General features: G+C 44.6%; 1 protein-coding gene across 1 annotated transcript; it reads left to right on the top strand.

Moving 5' to 3' along the window:
• Window positions 1-389: 389 nt before the first annotated feature.
• Window positions 390-21,264, top strand: stx1b (syntaxin 1B). The gene is made up of 10 exons (XM_086089911.1): window positions 390-812; window positions 8,101-8,175; window positions 8,448-8,547; window positions 11,928-12,002; window positions 12,076-12,149; window positions 12,446-12,554; window positions 12,656-12,729; window positions 13,289-13,426; window positions 13,501-13,611; window positions 16,479-21,264. Exons 1-10 carry the CDS (start codon window positions 783-785, stop codon window positions 16,557-16,559), a joined length of 867 nt encoding a protein of 288 aa, XP_085946037.1. The 5' UTR covers window positions 390-782; the 3' UTR covers window positions 16,560-21,264.
• Window positions 21,265-22,970: the final 1,706 nt, after the last annotated feature.

Raw genomic sequence — 22,970 nt, forward strand, 5'->3', positions numbered from 1 at the left:
TAAATGTAGAAGTCAAATATTTCATTGTTCGCGTTCAAACTTTAAATTATCACAATATAATATGAATTTTATCAAGTTAAGTAACATGACACCCCATCCCCTCCTCGCGTGACAGCAACATACTACAATAGACATGTCAATAAATAAACAACTTGACATTTGATTATTTTTTATTTTATTTTAATGTTATACATTATTTCACTTAATTATGCAACTGGAACTAAGTCAAGGCAGCGGAGTATCGGCGTGTGCGGACACACCTGAAAAGTTCCCCTTACCGCCGCGCGGGGGCGGCGTTGCTGTCGGGCCAGGGGGGAGTGTAGGCGCATGCGCAGTGGACACCTCCCCTCCGCATCCCTCGCCCCTCCCCCTCTTTTTCTGCAGCATCAGTACCACTTTCTCTTCTTCCTCTCTCTCTCTCTCTCCTCCTCCTCTCCTCTCCTCGTCGCCCCTCCCCCACTCGCTCGTCCCGCTGCTGCGTTGCGGGCCACACTGTGACCGCACCGAGGAGGAAGAGGAGGACGAGGAGGAAGAGGACCGCCGGGGGGGCAGCTGCGTTCCAAACCACACGAGGGGAGCCGCCAAAAAAGAACAAGCGGAAGAATAAGACGTTTCTCTCTTCCTCTTGCCATCCTCTTCATCAGCGCCTCATTGGTAAGGGGGAATTTTGCGGCGGGAAAACGACGACAGAGACCACCCCCCTTCCTGCCGGACGAGCCGTATAATACTGTTCATCTTCGAGAAGTCCCCGGACCAGCCGCGTACGTGGTCGTCGAGCAGCCATGAAGGATCGTACGGCGGAACTGCGGAGCGTAAGCTGACATTTTCTCCATCTTCCTCATCTTCCTCCTCGTGCGGCCTTCGTGCGTGCGCGCGCGCGTGTACATGCAAAGGGATGAGGACGTGCCGCCGTCACGTGATTGATAGTCCCCCGCGTGTGCGTGAGCGAGGCGCGTCCGCGGCGTTGGTCGGAACGTGACATTTTGCCATTTTTCGCGGGCTTCGACGCAGAGGCCTCAGGCGCGCGCACGAGGCCAAAGAGATGGGCTCCTCGTGCGCGCGCGCGATGACCTGCTGGAGGAGAAGAAAATGCAGACATTTTTTTAACCAGCGCCCCTCCGACAGACCCCTCCTCCCCCTCCCAGACCTCCAAGCCACGTCAGTGGGTCATGGTGGCCTTGGGGGAGGTCTCATTATACCAGCCTCACCCATTTTAGGAGCCGCCACGCGCACGCAAGCTTCCTTCTTTCCACCATTGAACAGCTGATGCTTCCTGCGGGCGGGGGGAGGGGGGTACACTCTGCAGCACCTATAAACTATCCATCCATCCATCCATTCATCCAGCCTTCTATCTATCTATCTATCTATCTATCTATCTATCTATCTATCTATCTATCTATCTATCTATCTATCTATCTATCTATCTATCTATCTATCTATCTATCTATCTATCTATCTATCTACCTATCTATCTATCTATCTATCTGACGCACAGGTGTCAAAATGAAGGCCCAGGGCCGGCATGGAGCCCCCCGCATCATTTTAATGTGGTCCGCTAAAGCAAATCATGTTTGTTGACTTCACGTTTCTTGCGAAATTCTGGACCAAAAATGCAAATCAAGCCACTGAAGAAGGGTCGCCGTTCGTAAAGCGGCTGAGATGTTCAATATCACATGATAAATTGATCACAATAAATGTTATAACATGAAATTGAGCATGTTTTAACAACGATCTAAAACATCTGCGCTTCACTTAAGAGTGCTAAAAAAATGGAGTTAGCCCACTCTAGTACTTAGTTATGGAGTGTTGTTTTTTTAAGGGGCTACTGCTGAAAATAACAGCAAAATTGTTGTCACATTTTAGCTTCAATCAATGTTTAAAAAAATGGTGCGTTTTGTTTTGTGTGTGATGCTTTGCACATTTACGTCCTTATTTTTCAACATAAATAGTAAATACAGATATGAAATGTTACACCCAAATGTTATCCAGTATACTGTATGTAAATGTAAATACATATGTAAATAGGTGATTTTCATATCATTTGATCAATAATGTTAAATACAAATTCCACAAAATTTGCTAAAAAAAATCACTTTATTAAACTAATATGAGGAGTATTTGAATTATTTGTGACCATTTAAACGGTCAGAACTTTTTCAAAGAAATACAGTTGTTCTCATGTTTATGTTCTGATATTGTTACATAATTTCAATGCCAAAATGTTTTTAGCGTTCTGTGTGCCAAATGAAGTCTGATTATTTGCAAGATGTTTTCTGAAGATGGGATGTATAGGATATTTCTCCTATTTCTCAAATGCATCGTAAGAGTTCTTTTTTTGCGTTTTTCCTAAATGGTCCGTTTTTGTCCCTCTGCTATTGGAGGGAGCCTGATGATGTTTTGCAATGCACCAGAGGGCACTGTGAACTGAAGTGTCAGAATGTGGCCGCCATTTTTGCAAACGTTGGCATTATTTCTGAGCTATGTCTGAATTTGTGAGCGTGTCCAAACAATTCTTTGTCTTTACCGTTGTTACGAATGTGGAAAGTGTAATGGGCTCAGAGAGGTTTTGGGATCATTTACACACTTGTAGCCGCAACGTTTGACAAGCAACACATGGAAATTTTACATGTATTTCTTTTGGTATTGCCAATACGTTTGTCTAGAAGAAGTAAAGTCACAACAGCTGTTTGAGAATTGTAGTTTATTACACAACACTTAGTGAACATTTTCATTTATCTTGCACTCAATAAAAACTCCATGTTCCAAAAAACTAATGACAAAACAAAAACAAAGTAATTAAAATTAAGTGGGAAGAAAAAAAGAAAAAGAAATACAAACTAAGTATAATGAAAAATCCCAAACTATTAAAACCATGCTTGACATACGACTTGAATTTGTCCCGTGACCATGCTTGCATCTCAAATCATATTTCCCTATTGAAATGCATCACCACCCCTCGCCCCCAATAAAACAAAAATTGTTTTTTCATAAGAAATGTGTACTCAGCAGGATTGCACTATATGAAAACACCCAGTAACAACATTTAACCTGCAAACACACTGATCTGTATATATGAATGCTTAGCTGATAGGCCAAGACTTTTGATGCCGCGAGGCCGCCATATTGCTCCTCCCAAGAAACGCTTCTCGGCATATGATCCTATACATTTACAGTACTGAAATTGGAGAACATTTGAGACAATACTTAGGCGAATCAGAATGATTTATAATGTTTTGAATTTGTTCAACATAAACAAGAGGACTTCAGATATTTTAAAACTTGCCTTAAATACATGTATAAATTATATGCTTAATGGTGTTTACAGGAGGAAACTTGTATATTTTTTATTAAAGAATTATACCTGTAATTCAACAAAAGATGCCTTTGCCAAATCTAATATTCTAGTCTAATGAACTGAACGCTAAAAGAAAAAGGGTGTGTTCAAAGCAGCACATACCAGCCACTTGTTTAAAAAAAAAGTGACCACCCCACCAAACACCACCTCCCCACCCCTGCCCCCCAGCCCTTATACTAAGAGCCTACAAGCTGTATATGTCTAATCTGTACGTGTACGTATAACTTATACAGTAGTCTGCTCGTGAGATGGGAGGGGTAAAATGGCCGCCCTGTGGCTTCAACGGCTTGCATGGGTGTGTATGGGCTATCTAGTAATATATACAGATCAGTGTGCAAACACCACTGTACTTACATCCTTCTTCTGTGGTGTTTATTGGCATGGTTAGACTGTTAGCAAAGCATCTTACTGGCGCAATTGTGCCACCAACTGGTATTGTCCTTCCATTGCAAGGAATCTAATGTGAATAATTAAAAAAACAAAAAGCGAATGAAACAGCGGATTGGGTAAAAAATATGCATATAGCGGGATAAGATCAATCTGTGAATCAGTAAATTCATGCCTTGCAGTGGGTCAGTCTGTAGTTTTTGTAGTTTGCTGTTCTTGTTTGAGCAAGCTAATGAGATGCTAGCAAGCTAATTAAGCTAATGTTGACATAAGGCTGTGGTACATATGATCACGCAAGAACACAAATTATAATTTGAGATGTACAATACCATTTTTTTCAGACCGCTTCTAGTACAAGTATTCACACTTGTACTAATTGATACCACTAGTACTTTTTTATCCATAAATAATATTGCTACTACTACTACTACTACTACTATCACAACATAACCTTTGACCTTTTGAGGTGAAGCACAAGGCGGGAAATGATATCATATTGCTTAACGTCTCTGATGTTATCATCTTCCTGATTGACTTCAAAGATGATTGACAACAAAATAAAAGAGAAAATCTGAAACTTTTAAAAATATTTTTGTGCGTGTGAATGTGTGTGCATGTCTATGTATGGATTTTTTTTGGTATGTGCATGTGTGTGTACATTCGCATGTCTGAATTGTGTTTGTGTGTGTGTGTGTCTTTTTGCGTGTGCGTGCGCAAATTAGCATATGCGTTTAACGCTAATCAATATGTGTGTATGATGTGTGTGTGTGTGTGTGTGTGTGTGTGTGTGCATATACCTGTGTGTGTGTGGGGGTGTGCACGCGTAGTGTGTGTATGTTTCTAATCCATGTTTGTGCGGACGTGTGTTTTTGTGCATCAATTTCTTTCCTTAACCCGTGTATGCGTGCGTGTATGTGTCTCTAACCCTAACCCGTGTGTGTGCACGTCCACGGGTGTGTGTGTATGTTTAACCCTAGCCCTTTAAGTGAGCGCACGTGTGTGTGTGATAATGTGTGAATGTGCGCCATCCAGTCATGGAGTGAAGGGCAGCCATGGATGGCAGCGAGGTCATTTTCACATGAGGCCGGATTCACCGCTCACTTCCTGTGTGTGTTTGCTGACGTCACGCACACATGTCTCGCTGTGATGTCACACTGATTCCGTCTGTGCATACACACACATACACATACACGTTAGTGTTCTTTGAAGAGAGCGCAACCCTGTGGATGGTGCCTTGGGACAACATAATCATGATCATGGGATCAGAGGTCAAGGGTTAGAGGTCAACACTAATGTTGCATTTCCGCTGTATGTTTTTCAAGATGGCGGCCAAAGGCATAGCTAGCGCTGAGTGGCTACAGTAACCCCACCTGGCTGGTTACACACACACACACACACGCACGCACTCACTAAACACACGTAGGCCCATGTTGTTGTCCATTTGTGCTCAAAGGCCACATTTGATTTTGAAAACAGTCAGCTGAAAAGGGGAAATGTGAATGATGGTATAAAAATGACAATGATTCAATATCATTTTAAAATTGTTTTACAATGGTATCTCAAATTAGCAGTGCCCAAATTCTCAATTTTTCCCAGCTAGTGGTCGAGTTATGAGTTTTTGTGGTTGTATGAGGCAGTACTAGTCAAATCATGATTAATATTGTGTTGGTGGAATAGCAATTCAACAGATTAATTCATCAGTATTCATTAAACCGAAGTGGTGACCATGTTGTGCAACAGCGCCCTCTGTTGGTAATCGAAATTAACATCACAACTTGACTGTCAAGCGTGGAACACCGCATCAAGTTAGCGGACTTGCAATAACAAACTTTTGTGGTGGATGACATGACGTTTTGAACAAAATTTTAGCAAGTTCAGGTTCAAAACACAAAACATGCCATCACTTGTCAGGTTTCCATCCAAATGTTTCGAAATTTGTATGCGAATTTCGTGAAAATGCGCAAAACGGACATGCGACTTATGCCCGTTTCCATCCGCTCATCTTTTGCGAATATGCGCCGCGAGATGACTTTGTAGTGACGGAACTTTGGGACAACGGGGAGTTCCAGGTGGGAATGTTGGTTTTGACGGACTGAACGGAAGTAGTTTGCCTTGTTGGCTTCCCTCCCGCATGTAAATGAAGTGTGTCGTTACGTTGAGAGCTGATGTTAATAAAGCCATCTAAAATTGCATTAATGTTTTTTTTTCTTTAATTGATTATAAAACGAATCATGTTTCGTCATCTCCCCAAACACATCTTACTTTATCATCCACTATTTATTGTGACTACAAACGTGCGTGTGACGTAGTATCGGTTAAAACGTGCGACGTATATCCGCTCTTGTAGTCGCTAATTCGCAAAACCTGTTTCCATCGGCAAAATGCGCATTTTCCTTTTTTCGATACGCTTTAAAAAACACTCCCTCCAAGCGTAAAAACCTTTTTATGAATTTTGGGCCAATTTTTGAATTTCTGGCGTTTCCATTCAGTTTCTCTTTCGCAATTCTTGAAAATTCAAATAAAAATAGGTGAATGAAAACCCACCCACTGACTGGTCCATACCTCTTAAAGGCACACACTCAACACACAAAGAGTTTCATTAGTTTCAACATCAATCCATCCATACACACATCTTCTTTCGCTTGTCCGGGTTTGGATAGCGGTGGAAGCAATGTAAACAGAGAAGTCTAAACTTCCTTCTCCCCAGCCACTTCACCAGCTCTTCTGGGGGAATCCCAAAGTGTTTCCAGGCTAACCGAGAGAAATAGTCTATCCAGCATGCTCTAGGTCGTCAACAGCGGGATGTGCCTTGAACACCTCACCAGGGAGGTATCCTAAGCAGATGCCCGAGCCACTTCATCTCGCTCCTCTTGAAGCAGAGGAAACACACTTATCTGGGATCTTGTTATTTCATTCACGACACAGAACTCGTGACCGTAGGTGTGGGTAGCAACGTAGATTGACCATAATTTCTTTACCATAACAGACCAATGCAGACGCAGCACCGATCCTCCATCTCATGCTCAATTCTTCCATGACAAGACCCGAAGATACTTGATGCTTGGGTGAAATGTATTTGAACAAATGTTAAAATTGCTCAGATTATTTGTTTATTTATAATTTAAAAAACTACTTAATGAGATAGAGGAACACAAATTAATAACGGCCAAAAAAAAGGTCAAATCAATGCAACAAATATCCATCCATCCATTTTCGTGACTGCTTATTCCTCACAAGGGTCGCGGGGGTGCTGGAGCCAATCCCAGCTGGCTTCGGGCAGTAGGCGGGGTCCACCCTGAACCGGGTGCCAGCCAATCCAGGTGCCAGATTAAAGTAAAGGAGAGCCTCTTAAAAAAAAACACATAAAATGTGTTTGGAAAAAGTGTTACAATTACTCATATTTTTTGTTTATTTATAATAATAAAAAATTAACTACTTAATGAGATAGAGGAATACAAATTAATTAACGGCCCAAAAAAAGGTCAAATCATTTCAACAAATATTAAAATTAATAAATTCTTGGTGTGCCGTATTAAAGTATAGAGAGCCCCTGCAGTCCGTACTTCTACCCCCCCCCCCCCCCCCCCAGGTTGTAGGAAGGAAGAAAGTGAAAAGTGGAGAAGCGTTGCTTTGATGAGGAGGAGCAGACATTTTGTAGCAGTGCCCCCTCCCGCCGCCGCCCGCCCCCCTTCTGTAAATGCAGCTGACTCCTTCCGAGCGTTCTGCCTTCCTTCCCCTCCCCCACATCCAACCATTCTTTCCCTCCCCCACTTTCACTCTCTGACCCCTGCTACACGCCCTCTCTCCCTCCCCCACTCGCTTCACATCGTACAGTACACACCAGAACACACTTATTTGCACTGCGCCGTGTGTGCATGCACGTGTGTTTGTGCCGTGTGCGTGTATATCGCGCGTATTAACATGAGGGTATGCACACAGGAAGTTTACACAGTCACCATGGTAACTGTCACTGCCCGCATCTGCTTCCAGATGCTTTTATTGTGAAGGGCATTCTGGACCTTCACATCATGTCTTTGGGTGTGTGTGGGTGCGTGCGTGCGTGTGTGCGTGCGTGCGTGCGTGCGCTTATCAGCTGGGCCAGACTTGCTGCCCATGTTTGTCGCGGGGGCGTGGCTTACAGGATGTCATTTGGTTTCTCTTCTGTGATTTGTCAAAAATTGTTGGACTCAAAATGGGAAGGTGCCACCCTCGATTTCGCTCCGTGCGCCCGATTGCGATGCTGTCAAGTCATGTGACCTCGTCATCTGTGTTGTTGTACAGGTTGTTGTACAGGTTGTGTGTTTGTCTGTCTGCTAATGTTGTGTGCCGTAGTTTGACATTGTGTGTTTGTACTGCAGGCTAAAGACAGTGATGATGATGAGGAGGTGGTGCAGGTGGATCGAGACCACTTCATGGACGAGTTCTTTGAGCAGGTGCAACGCGCAACACAAACACACACACACCAATATACACAACACAATCGCACGTCAACATGCACTGACACACGTAGACACAACACAAAAACAAGACTCAAACACACACACATACAACACTGCCACACACACGCATAGATACACCCACCCACATGCTTACCCTGCCAATATGCCAGTCAGGCGTAAACACCAACATTCTGTTTGTGGAGACGCCATGTGTCATCCCAGTTGGTGTGTTGTGACAGGAAGTGTGTGTACGTTTGCTCATGCAGGTGGAGGAGATACGCGGCTGCATCGAGAAGTTGTCCGAGGACGTGGAGCAGGTGAAGAAGCAGCACAGCGCCATCTTGGCTGCGCCCAACCCTGACGAAAGTAAGCTAATGCTAATCTTCGTTAGCATGACGTCGTGGCGGTCCGTGGGTTTAAGATAGTTTGTGTTAATTAGCGTTAGTGTTACTTCCCGGGTAAACAACACGACCTCCAGAATCGCCGCTCAAATCTCGACTTATTTTCTGAGACGAGAAACAAAATGTCCGCCGTATGGAGCAACGTGATACTGGTCATCTGGAATGCGTTGACCATCCCTCACTCGTTCGCCACTGTATTGTGATTTTGTAGCCCGAGATAGTTTGTCAAAAGTCCACTAAATGGTGAGTAGGGAGTGTTCAGTTGTTTCAGCACTAGCGGCTGCGTAAGTAAGTACGTTTTATTTGTACAGCACTTTTCACAGGCACAAAGCGATTTACAGGGTTAAAAAACACACTCACACACAAGTGGTCAACTTCTGCCACGCAGGGCGCTGCCAGGTCTACTCGGAGCAAATCAGGGTTCAGTATCTTGCTCAAGGTCACCAGGAGTGAAGATCGAACCCACAACCTCATGGATGGGAGACGACCACGCTACCACTGAGCCATGCCGCCCCATTCTCAATATTGTTTTTACATTCTCTTCTTCACGGAAATTCACATGTATAGTGAGGGAACACTGCACTGTATTTCCAAGCACGCATGTGAGGAACCAGTCGGGCAGGTGGAACCAACGGGGTACTGACAGCGCTCTCCGGTCTGGCGCATTAGGTCTTAAACCGATCTTTGTGTTTGTAGCTGTGTAGACTGAGACGCATCCTGTCCAAATCAGATATGAAACTACTTCCCGAATGTGGTTTCAATCAGTCCCACAAAAATGGTCTTTCAGACTACAGAAGAGCCATCCAGCTTCAATCTAGATAGGCTAAAAATACGATTTTGGCTGGCAGTCTCAACAAGGCCATTATATTAAAAAATGACTATTGATGAAGAATTATTCAATTTATTATTTCAGCTTCCCCAATTCCGGTCCTGGAGGGCCGGAGTTCTGCAGGTTTGAGATGTTTCCGCCTACAAATACACCTAATACTAAAGATCAGGATCATTATCAGGCCTGCTGATTATATGAATCAGGTGTGCTAGTGGGCAGAAACACCTAAAACCTGCAGGACTCCGGCCCTCCAGGATCGGAATTGGGGAACCCTGTTTTAGAGTCAGCTATGTCGTTCACTCTTTCTAAATTATACAGTAGAACCTTGGAGTTTGAACGTCTCGGAACTCGTACAAATCGGACTTCAACCAAAAAATCGGAGAGAAAAAAGGCCTCGGAGTTTGACCTCGGTTTCTGAGTTTTTACACCCAAGCAAAGCCGAACGCACCTTGAACAGGTAGCCGAGTGAATTTGAGCAATGCTGAATGCTCACGTTGCGGTCATTGAGACGAAGCGCTGCTCATTTCTAGTTAGAGCGTGAACACTCCCGGAGGTGCTCCATACTCGCGAGTGCATTTTGATTTTTCTACGACAATTTTCTTCGCCATGGGCCCAAAGAAAGACAACAATGCCAGTGGCAGCAAAGAAAAACATACAGTGCTACGAACCCTAGTGGAATTAGGAAGGAGATTATCGCGCCGTTGTAACTACCGTGACTGACTACTTCCGTAAATACTGGCACGAGGACTCCCCTTAGCTGTTCAACAACGTGCCTGACGTTAAGAGCGCATGCAAGGACCCCATAGTAGTCTAACAATATGCCCAATGTAAAATACACCATTAACGCAACGTAGCATTTTGTATCCACTGATGCCAACACACCACAACAAAAAAGGTGAGGTAATTTTTTATTGGGTAAATACTGTATCGGGTGTACATGCAAAAAACATAAATAGAAATTAAAATAGGAATTTTCTGTTTTTGGAGCTTGGGAACGGATTAATTGCATTTACATTATTTTCTATGAGAAAAAATGTTTCGGAAGTTGAACAATTCGGACTTTGAACACTTCACAGGAACGAATTATGTTCAAAGTCCGAGGTACCACTGTATATTTATTAGGCACATTAATTTCTTCCTTTTTTTAAGTCAATAAAGGTTTTTATTTTTATTTTTTACTAGTTTCCGCATTCGCTGCCGTCTTCCTCAGAGAGCGGCATTATCATAAATGATACCTTACATCTCAAGAGCAAGTAAGCGTGTGCTGACTCCATGACGCAAGACGGCCTTACGATGCCGCTTCTTCACACCTTCCAAGTCGCACTCTTTGGTTACGTGCGTAAAGTGTTCGGCACAAGCGTGGGCCAAGTGCCTCTCCAACGTCTCTCCCCGACCCCTTTAAGAGCTGCAGCCTACTTGCCCTCCACTCTCGAGGCAGGGAACAGGTGGCAGCGCAGTACACGTTAATTGGACCTTAAATTATTGGGGGTGTTAAAGGGAATTTGCATTCATTTCGACGGCCCTACAATATATGCATTTTAATATGGTGGACTATATAGTTGACTCCTGAGTCGGCGTTGATGTGCATGTGTTCATGTGGTCAATGATGATTGATTTTTTTTTCTCCCATGATTCCTTGTTTCTCAAACCCTCCCTTGCTTCCTGTCAGCCATGTTTGCGTTTGCATGTTGCATGATGATCTCGGCAGTCGTCTGCGTCCTGTGCATCCAGTCACTTAAGCGCACGTGAGTTTGTCTGTTCAAACTGCGCCCCCTCACTAACATGACCTTTGAACCCCTTCCAAAAACCTTTGAGCAATGCATGATGGTAAAGGTTTGGCTGAGGAGACCTATCATCTTCACACACACACGCACACACCCACGCACACACCGTTGTCTTTGTATCATCGTGGGGACATCTCCTTGACATGATGCATTTCCTAGTCACTTATCCTAACCCCAACCATCAAAAATGATTGCCTATCCCCATTCCTTACCCTAACCTCAACCATAACCCAATTCAAACCTAAACGCTAAAACCAAGTCTTGACCCTCAAAAAGAGGTCTGAACTTATGGGGACCACCAAAATGTCCCTAAAATTTTAAGTCGGTCCCCACCATGATAGTTAAACCTGGAAAAACACGCGTGTATGGGCCCCACAATGTAGCAAAGACAAAGGCACACACACACACACACACACACACACACACACACACACACACACACACACACAAACGTTTGTCTTACAATCTTAGTGGGGACATTACATTGACATAATGCATTTCCTCACCCTAACCTTAACCATCACAACTTATTGCCTAACCCTAACTGGACTTGTGGGCCCACCAAAATGTCCCCACAAGGAAAAGTCGGTCTCCACAATGGTAGTTAAACCGGGAATACGGGAGCCAAAATGTAGCAAAAACAAAAACACACACACACGTTAGAATGTTGCTGTAGCTCCATGGGAGTGCTGACAGGAACTGATCCACAGGATGTTGTCATGTGACCTGCAGAGACCAAACAGGAGTTGGAGGATCTGACGGCCGACATCAAGAAGACCGCCAATAAAGTTCGTTCAAAATTAAAAGGTAAGCTCTGGCCAAGTAGTGAGGCACTTTTTGTGTTTTCACAATAAAAGAACCGCTGCATGTCTCCCTGCAGCGATTGAGCAAAGCATCGAGCAGGAAGAAGGTCTCAACAGATCCTCGGCGGACCTCAGGATCCGCAAGACGCAGGTGAGCCAGTAGTGAGTGGCCAGGGATAGCAAGGCCTTCTCAGGCCATTGAATGATATGGAACTTACTGGACTCTTGCGGTTAGAATACGTTAAGCCTGAGTTGCTGTGGGAAAACCTCAACTGCTTACAAGCGCACATCCTTTTGTAATACAAAAGAACCAAGACGATGTATAACCGAGACATTAAGATGTTGATTAAGTTAAGTACCCCACACCAAATGTAGCAACTGTAGCAAATGCACGGCCACCTCTGAATCACTGTTAAACGTGATGTTGTTTTCGATGTGGTCCCACAGCACTCGACGCTGTCCCGCAAGTTTGTGGAAGTTATGACCGAGTACAACACCACGCAGTCCAAATACAGAGACCGCTGCAAGGACCGCATCCAGAGGCAGCTGGAGATCAGTATGTGGCACACATCACACACAAGGACAAACAACTTATTGTGTTTGTGCTAACCCCTGTCTGTTCTGTGTGTGTGTGCGCGTGTGTGTGTGTGCGTGTAGCCGGAAGAACCACTACCAACGAGGAGCTGGAAGACATGTTGGAGAGTGGCAAGCTGGCCATCTTCACCGATGATGTAAGCACCGCACCTGAGCTAGCCAACATGGCCGCCGGCCAACATGGCCGCTAGCCAACACGGCCAGTCTGGCGGGTGCGCTGACACATCAAGTGAATACGGCCTCTGTCACATGACCTCTGTCTCATGATGCTGCCGCACGAGCTTCTAATTTGAAGGGGAAACTTGGTGTTGTCCCGCCCCCTTCATCTTAGCAGCTCTCGAAGGCCGGGTCAGGTCTGTCAATTACTTGTTACGGCCTGAGGTAAAAGGTCACTGTCACTGACTTGCTGCAGCCCGGGGGTCATTGTAAACTTATCAATGACGTGTTCTGCACCATCCATGACATGTAACCGACCTATCAATGACTTGTTACGGAGCTGTCAAAGACTTGTTAGCACCTGCCGTCAAAGGTAGCCGCGAACTACCTGTTCTGTAATTTTCATAACTTATTACAGACCTGTCAATGACTTGTTACAAAACTGTCACTGACTTGCCACGGACCCGCCAATGACTTGATGTCACAGACGTGCCAGTCACTTGTGAATGAGCTGTTCCCGACCTGTCAATGACTTGCCAGATCAAGATGGATTCCCAGATGACCAAACAGGCCCTGAACGAGATCGAGACCCGGCACACCGAGATCATCAAGTTGGAGAACAGCATCCGAGAGCTTCACGACATGTTTGTGGACATGGCCATGCTGGTGGAGAGTCAGGTACACAGTATGCGCCACATCCTAGTAGTGCCCCTGGGGCAATCAGTAGCTCACCCATGCTGTGCTGGTTTTAGGGCGAGATGATCGACAGAATCGAGTACAATGTGGAGCACTCCGTGGACTACGTGGAGCGAGCAGTGTCTGACACCAAGAAGGCCGTCAAGTACCAGAGCCAAGCCCGCAAGGTAAAGCGCAACTGCAACTAAGACTAGAACCACAACTAAAACCACAATTAGAATCCCAACTGGAACTGCAACCACAGCAAGAACCTTGCTCCCCAACCCTGAATCACAGCCAAAACAATTCCAACCTCAGCAAGAACTAAAACCGGAACTCCAATTTGAACCCTAATCAAAACTACAACTGAAACTAAAACCAAACCAGCAATAACAGCAAGAACCAGAACTAATGTGTAGTAGAAGGTTTTATGCAGGTGCAGAATGGAATATGGACACCCTTTATAATGGACCCCCACTCCCTATAGAACAGGGGTATATAACGCTGGTCCTCGAGAACTGCTCTCTTGCCTATTTTAGATGTCTCCCTCCTCCAACACACCTAATTCACATGTTCATCAATGAACTCTGTAGATGCCTAATAACGATGTGTGTTGGAGGAAGGAAACAGGCAGGACAGTGGCTCTCGAGGGCCGGAGTTCCCTTGCTATAGAATATGGACCACCCACCAAAATATGCAGACAATGAAATAAGTGAACATGCTTGATTATGGTTCAGCCTCCCTTGTAAGGTCTATTCAGGGGTTCTGGAGAGGGGGGTCCGCCGGGAAGTCGAATCTCAGATTCAGGAGGAGCAGTGTATTATAAGATCGCAGGTACAAGTCGCTGAAATGAGCTCCTTCGCAGGGTGTCCGGGCACCTCCATTAGAGATACGCGGAAAAGTTTGGTGACCCGGGAGTGGCTGAGAGTACAGCCGCTGTTTGTTGGAGAGGGGAGAATGCCCCGGGAACGATCATGGAAAGCGGTACAGGATATCTCTGTTGGCTGGTGGTGGAATGCCTCGAACCAGAGGTTTCAAATTCAGGTCCAGAAAGTAAAAACCCTGCCACAGTTTGGCAGGTACTTCTACTCAGCCGGCATGTAAACAAGTTCCCTGGGAGCTAGTTTGATTCGTTTGAAGTGCCTGTTGAGTAGAAGCACATGTAGCGAATGCAGGTTTTTACTTTGTAGACCTGGAATTGACACCTCTGCTCTGGACTGACGTAGCTGGACAAAGTTGATGCAGAGAGGGAAATCTGAGCTTCTCTGCTTAAATCGCTGCTTCGACAACCTGAGTGGAAGCAATTGGATGATAAGGGTTAAGGTTTGGGAAAGGTTCCGGTCAGAGATATTATTGGAACTATGACAGCCATGAACTAATTGATGTTTGAGTTATTTTCCTAACTGTAACATTACATACCATAACAGTACTAACCCAAATCCAATGAAGTTTGTCCGTTGTGTTAAACATAGATAAAAACACTACAAAGACAAGATATTTAATGTTCAAACTATAAACTTTATTGTTTTTAGCAAATAATCGGTTAATTAATACAATCAATTAACTTCGATTTTTTCCCCCAAAAACTGTGACCAGGTCATGTTTACCATTGTGTTACATCACCTTTTCTTTTAACAACATTCAATATACGTTTGGGAACTGAAGACACTAATTGTTGAAGTTTTTTAGGGGGAATTCTTTCCCATTCTTGCGCCGTTGTCGTATTTTACGCTCCATAATGTGCTGGCACACATTTTCAATAGGAGACAGGTCTGGACTGCAGGCAGGTGAGTCTAGTATCCGCAGCCTTTTACTACAAAGCCACATTGTTGAAACACGTGCAGAAGGTGGTTTGGCAATGTCTTGCTGAAATAAGCAGCGGGGTCTATGAAAAAGACGTTACTTGGATGGCAACATACAATATGTTTCTCCAAAACCTGTAAAGTGTATGTACCTATCGGCATTAATAGTGCCTTCACGGATGTGTAAGTTACCCATGCCATTGGCGCTAACACAGACCCATACCTAAGATGTTAGCTTTTCAACTTTGCGTCCATAACAGTCCGGATGGTTCTTTTCCTCTTTGGCCCGGAGGACACGACGTCCACAAGTTCCAAAAACAATTTGAAATGTGGACTCGTCAGACCACAGAACACTTTTCCACTTTTCCATCAGTCCATCTTAAATGAGCTCGGGCCCAGAGAAGCCGGCGGCGTTTCTGGGTGTTGTTTATAAGTGGCTTTTTCTTTGCAAAGTAATGTTTTAAGTTGTAGTTATGGATGTACTCTATTTACTGACATTGGTTTTCTGAAGCGTTCCTGAGCCTGTGTGGTGATATTCGTTGTTGATGCAGTGCTGCCTAAGGGATCAAAGGTCACAGGCATTCAATGTTGGTTTTGGGCCTTGCCGCTTACATGCAGTGATTTCTCCAGATTCTCTCAACCTTTTGATGATATTATGGACCGTAGATGAAGAAATCCCTAAATTCCTTGCAATTGTACGTTGAGGAACATTGTCCTTAAACTGTTCAACTATTTTCTCATGCACTTGTTCACAAAGAGGTGAACCTTGCCCCATCTTTGCTTTTGAATGACTGAGCAATTCAGGGAAGCTCCTTACCACTTACCACCACTTACCTGTGGGGTGTTCCAAACAGGTGTTTGATGAGCATTCCTAACTTGTCTTTTTTGCCACCTGTCCCAGCTTTTTGGGAACGTGTTGCATCCATAAAATTCAATGTTAATGATTATTTGCTTAAAACAAAGTTGATCAGTTTGAACATTACATATCTTGTAGTGAATTCAATCAAATATAAGTTCATGATTTGCAAATTAAGATATTCTGTTTTTATTTACTTCATTGGAATTGGGTTTGTATGTTTCAACGGGTCCGTATTCCACTGTGGAAAATGGGTCCCAAGGTCCATGTTCAATGGGTTCCAGTTACTTGGGATTAGGCCCGGTATCAGTACTCGCCCATACCTAGAGATGACCATGACCCCGTGACCTTGATCCAAGTGTAGTTCCGCGTGTGACGCTTGCGTGTCCTCCCTCAGAAAAAGATCATGATCATCATCTGCTGCGTGATCCTGGGCGTGGTCCTGGCGTCCACCATCGGTGGGACTTTGGGCTTCTGAGTTTCCGGGACGCCCGTCGCCGTGACGACGTTTGTCGCCGTGACGACGGCCATCGCCGCCGTGACGACGCCCGTCGCCGTGACGACCGCCTACGGCAGACGGACGGGAGCCGGAGAAGAAAAAGCCCAAAAACTTGAACCACAAATGCAAGAAGATAACCAATCAGCAAACGGGACACACTTGGGGTGGGCCGAGGTCCCAAATTCCCACCAAAAGCAACACCCTCAAATACACCACGCTGTCCGTGTAAAGCGCGTAAACCAGCTCGCACGCCGCCCATATTTTACTTTGCTTCTTTCTTCTTTGGAGCGTCGCTTTAATTTTTTTTACGGGACGGTGATGGCGACAGCAACGATGGGCATCGCCTGGCGAGGAAAGTCCACAGGTGCCATCCCGCACAATTAGTCCGCTACCCTGCCCCCATGCCTCCGCCGCCCCTTGGCCCCCGACAAACATGCACAATGGCTGTGTTCTGAATCCCTCCCTATTCACTATACAGCGCCCTTTATCATGTTGGCCACTTTGTTGCGCTGTTTAGCAAGCATTTTTGTCGTTTGACATTTATAGATTTTTTTTCTGAACCTATCCTCCGATATTCACTGAAAAACTCACACTCAGGCCAAAAAGAGTAACAGTATTGCCTTGACGCCATTTGCTGGCATCTTGATTACTGAAGTGAGTTGAGGAGCTTTATTTTGATTTTTTTTTTAAATAGTCCTTTGCCGCCATCTTTTGGCATCTATAGGCATTTGCAATACAGTATAAAATTACATTAAATAATTAATGTATAAATTGTGGTGTGAAATTATATTTAATGTAAGTATAGCATAATTTATTTTTTGTTTCTTATTTATTTAGAAAGCTGATGATCTAAAGTATATCATCAGTAGATCATCGGGAATCCTTCCCTACACCCAGATCACTACAAAGGGATTTGTAGTGGACATTTTAGGAACTACTATCTCGGTCCATAATATCCAAATCCTGATATTGTGGAGGAGGGAATGAGTGAAGGATTCCCAACACAGCCAAAGCGTCCCGGGTCCTTCCTGATTCTGAGACCACACCTCATTGGTCACTCATGTCAGTCTACATTCCGCCCACTTTTACTCGATTGATTGGATCATAATCCGGTGGTGTGTGAAAGGAGAAGGGGGGGCCACGGGGGGTCATTTGAAATTGGCAGGTTTCCACGGCAACACACCAAGCAAAGGGTGCGGAGGAGGGAGGGGCCTCAGGTGGGGTGGATTCAGGGGTGGGGTGGTCAATCTATGCAGTTTAGATTACAAGCGTGACCGGCCCCGCCCCCTGACCACAGGCCCGCCCACCTAAGTCTTGCGGCCATGTTTTGTGGCGCTTGGTGCTCCTTTTACATGACTGCCTCCCGTCACTTTCTGTTGACGTCACTTCCTGTTGACATCGCCCGAGCCGTCTTTGTCGCCGCCTTCGAGGCTTGTGCATTTGTGGTCGTCGACAAAATTGCCCACAAGGCTAGGGCCTTAGCTTTGTCTTAGCTTTAGCTTAGCTTCAGCTACTTGACAAAAGATTCCCGACGGTGGAGAGACAGAAAAAAAAACACGATGTTTCGCAGCAGGCAACTGATTTCCTTCTTCAGTTGTTAGAAGATAGTAGAATGAACTAAGATGAACCCACATCAGAGAGTTAAGGTCACTTTGCCCCATAGTGCAACTATCTGAAAACATGTTTACATAGTTAACTTACTTTTAAGGGAAATATCATGTTTGCGGCCTTTATTATGTTTTTTCTTATTTGGTCCTAAACGACGGTAACGTGTTTGAATTCAAAACATACAAGCGTTGCACTATTAGCTTTGTTAGCGCATGTCTAATTGTTGTTGTCCTGTGACGCTAAGGCCTGCTTTCCGCCACTAGCGAGGCTAACAAACAGTGTAACGCCGAAAACGGCACTCGGCGTTCAAGCAATAACGTCAGCTAGCGACTGCTCACTCGTTGCGTCAGCATTAGCATTGCTAGCACTAAGCGCGGCGGCTCAGACGCTAACAGGAAGTGGGAGCCAGCGGCTTTGTTCAGTTACTGCGTGTTGTGTAGTCTTTAGCGCTGTTAGCTGTGTGACGTGTTGTGGCAAACAAAACAAAACAAAGCGTTTGTAGCGTGTGTTTTTTTCATTCCCGAAACCAAAACCGACTTGCGTGTGCACCAAAGTTTTACCGTGTTGTGTTGAAACCAAACCGCGCCTCTTCGTTCGCTCGCTCGCCTCCTGTCGGCCAGTCAAGTTGCTCCTTTTCCACAGCCGTCAGTCAAGTTGGACACACAGGGACGTACGTCTTGGACGGGTTTGTGTGCGCCGCCATCATCGTCCCTCGACAAAACGCAAACATGGCGGCACGAAGGAAGTAGAAGACGTGTCTGAGTGTTTGGAATCGATCACTCACTCATTCCTGACTCCTGAATCACTAGAAAGAGATTAGGACATTTTAGGAACTATCGAGGTCCCCTAAACAAAATTGCGTTCAGTATATAGTGATTTGGGAGTCAGGAATGAATGAATGATCTCGAACGTAGTCGCTGTGTTCAGAACCATTCACTCATTCCTTAGAAATTATCGAGGTCAGTGGTCTCAAACTCAATTTATGCGCAGAAATAGAGTCTGGTGTGTCTGGGGCGCAGGTTTTGAAAAAGACATGACTGGGACTTGGGTGACAGAATATCTTTTCCTTCCACATAGTGTGTCATTTCACTACTATGTTTCGCAGAAAGCTGTCATAATCCTGAGCTATGGTAGCCCATACGTGATTATATAAAAAAAATATATATCCCAAAAAGACCCTGGGCAATAACACGGCAAAAAAGTTAGGGGCCACACTAACATGTCAAGTAGGGGGCCTCAAATATCTCCAAGTTTGAGACCCCTGATCAGGGTCCACGGGATAAAAATCTTCATCTAGTAATCAGGAGTCGGGAATGAGTGAATGATGCATGACGACACAGCGACTGTGTTCGGATTTATTCACTTATTCCATACTCGTGATTCACTACACAGGGATTTTCAATGGATATTTTAGGATGTATCGAGGTCCGCTATATCAAAGTCTCAATAGGGAGTCGTCAGGAATAAGTGAAGATTTCTGTAAACACAGCCGCAATGTTGTTCTTTGTATTTTTGGAAGGATGACAGCGTGGATCAGGACATCCCTGCCCCCTCTAACCCACCCACCCCGACCCTCCATGTTGCCGCTCCTCCAAAGGTGAAAATATAAGAAGTGAAAAATAAAAGAAATAATAATAACATTGAAAAAAAGCATGCAAAGCGTTGTGGAGTTTTGCATGGTGATGTTTTTCGTATCCCGACCTGCCGCCATGTTGCGCACTTTACCGCTCATCGGCTCTGTCTTTGTTAGCACGTTAGCACGTCAGCCGGCTTTTTTTCACATTTCCCGTGGTGCCCCCCCCCCATGCTGGTGGAGCGACAGGAAGCACAACGACGACGGTGACGCTCGCTTTTTCCCCCTCTGACGAAAACAAACGAAAAGGTGTGAGTGATCGCTCCAAAGACCGGCCTGGCGTTAGCCGTTAGCATGCCGACAATTTAGCGCGGCGGCGTCCTCCATGTTTGTAGTCCCGACAATGACGACGACGACGCTCTCTGTCTTCCTGAAAGCATTCCCCAAACTAAAACTCCTCCTGGTCCGGTCGCCGTGATAATGTGATGTTCGCCATCGATCCGACGCTCCGCCCACATCTTTGTGCTCCAACCCCCTCCGAGTCAGTATTCATTTGTATTAGTGGGAGGAGTCACGAGAAGGACTTTGACTTTGTTGTTGTCGTTGTTGTTGTTCTGATCGCATTGGAGACGAGAATGTGTAATTATTGTAAATAACCACAAAAAGATGACCTGCATGTTTATCTAGAAAATTCCAGACAAAGTTGACGGCGTGCCGGAGCGTCCGGTCCTCTTTAGCCGCCAGGCCGCCATCTTGGCGTCCTGGGGGGGCAGGCGGGACGTTGTGTCCTCTTTAGCCGTCTTCTTGGCGTCCCAAAGCGCCCAGCGGCTCCTCGGCCGAAAGTGCTTCCTCCGTTTTGGCGACATTGTCTCTTGAATTCTCGGCGCACATTCCGCCAAAGGACTACCGTCCAGCCCGGGGGCCTCCTGGGACCCCTTCACCCCAGGCCCCTCCCCATACGGGTCCCGCCCCCAGGGCCCCACCCCTTCGGCCCCCCGCAGGCAGGCCGACCTGGACAAAGTGCAATATTATTTTGGCGGCGTCAAGGCTCGGGACTAAAGAGGACAGACAGCAGGACTTCCGCTCCGCTTGCTCAACTTTGATGGGAAATGCAACTTGTGTGTTTCTTTTAGTGTGTGTTTGTGTGTGCGTAGTGTAATGTAAAAGCCATCCGTCCCGCCCTCCAAAACCACTTATGACCCCCGTCCCTCGATTGGCAACAGCTCCCCTGACCAGCCCCCTCCCTCCCTCCCTCGTGCTGCTGTTGGCTGTTTTGTTTTCGTTGGTGTGACGTGCCAGTATAACCCCCCTGAGCCCCCCCAAACAGTCGCTCTCTCGCCCCCCGTCCCCCTCCCCGCCTCTCTCCATGGATCTTTAAGATGACAACTCTATGCAGATGCGTCTTTTCTAAATGTGTCCAACATTTTAAGTTCCAACAAAAAAAAATCAAACCCTGACAGAAATATTGAAACATGAAGAAATAAAGAAGGATTGTTCAGTGTTCATACGCCTACTTCCTGTTTCCGTGTGTGTGTGTGAATGGACAGGCATGCTTATGTATGTGATGGGAATGAAGCGTGCAAATGGACAGACCATGGTTACATGATGAGTGTGAATGGCCGGACGGATGTTTGGATACAAAAAAGATGATTTAAAAAATTGTGCATTCACATGTGCCATCTAAAAATTGTCCAAGTAAATGGATAAACTTTACAAAACTATAGGTTAAATGTATCGCACTTGAAACTGTCCCTATCAAGACATGCTCAAAATGTTGTACAGCTATTTATTTCTACCATATTTAAATTACTGTTCAGAAATTTGTGGCAACACATATCCTACAAATTTGCAGAAGATAATAACAACTCAAAAGAAGACAGCCAGAATCATGTCTAAGACTGGCAAGTATGAGAACAGAACTCCATTATTTAAGAAAAAGAGACTAAAATTTCTGGATGTTGTTGAATTTAAAATATCTCTCTCATGCATAATTTTTTTTCATATGAATGCCAGAGAATATTCAGCAATGCCTTCAAATTAAGATTTGCAAATTATTTTACCAGGCAAGTTAATCAGTTCCAGAAAGTGCATGTGAGAACAACATTAAAGAGGAAGTCAATACCAAAAAGGTTTTCTTTTTTTACAATAATATGTTCTATGCAGCCCCAGTGGTCTAAATATGGTATTTTGTTTAATAGTGCGTTAGAGGAATAAGAGTTAAGCAGCAAAATCCAGCTGCTTTTATTCAACTAATTATTTAATTTATTATTCAACTGCTATTTTTCCACTTGCTGTCGACTGAAGACGACATCAATGTTGCTCAGGTCTCAGGTAACAACCAATCACAGCTCATCTTAAAAAAAACAGGTGAGCTGTGATGACCTGAGCAACATTGATGTCATCTTCAGTCGACAGCAAGTGGCAAAATGGCCGCCCACTGAGATGGATAAAAATGACTGGATTCTGCTTCATAACTCTTATTCCACAAATGTAATATTATTCAGAATGTCATGTTTGGACTAGTGTGGTCACATATAACATATTATTGTCACGAAATGTTTAAGGTTGACTTCCACATGTGGCATTCCCATCAAAGGTACCAAATTGTGGGATGAACTAGCGTCGAAACGTCAGATATTAAATCACACTCACTTTATAAAACTGAAAATAAATTAACAGCGTGTAGAAATTTGTGCCATCTAGTGGTGAACTAATAGAATGTAACGAGTTCAAAGCGTGTGCAGTTTGAAGCATGCGTCCTATGGTGCTTTAGAGAGACCACATTTCGCAAGACTAACCCCAAATACTATGTTTGTCACCTTTGGGTATCCGTAGCATTAAGAAGGCGCAGAAATGTGTCAGCCATCTGTAACGTGAGGCGCGACTAAGATATAATTAATATAATTAGCAATTTCATTAACCTAGGATAATATATAATTAATATAATTAGCAATTTCATTAACCTAGGATAATATACAAAAAATGTACGTTGATTTGATAGAACATAATTTGTTTTTTTGGTATATTATTAATTTATTATTATTATTAATTTGCATTTTTTAAATCTCGCAGTGTATGATGGCTGAAATAACATTTCTTCTTCTTCAAACTACTTTATCACGTCCAAATATTTTAAACCGGTACGCAAAACATATTGAACTTCAATATTTGTTGGTTGATTTGTGGATTATGTTTCATGGTGTGATGTC

This window comes from Leptonotus elevatus, chromosome 1 (genome assembly GCF_054856555.1).
Source record: "Leptonotus elevatus isolate MCC_2025b chromosome 1, RoL_Lele_1.0, whole genome shotgun sequence".
In the NCBI taxonomy this organism is placed as follows: Eukaryota; Metazoa; Chordata; class Actinopteri; order Syngnathiformes; family Syngnathidae; genus Leptonotus; species Leptonotus elevatus.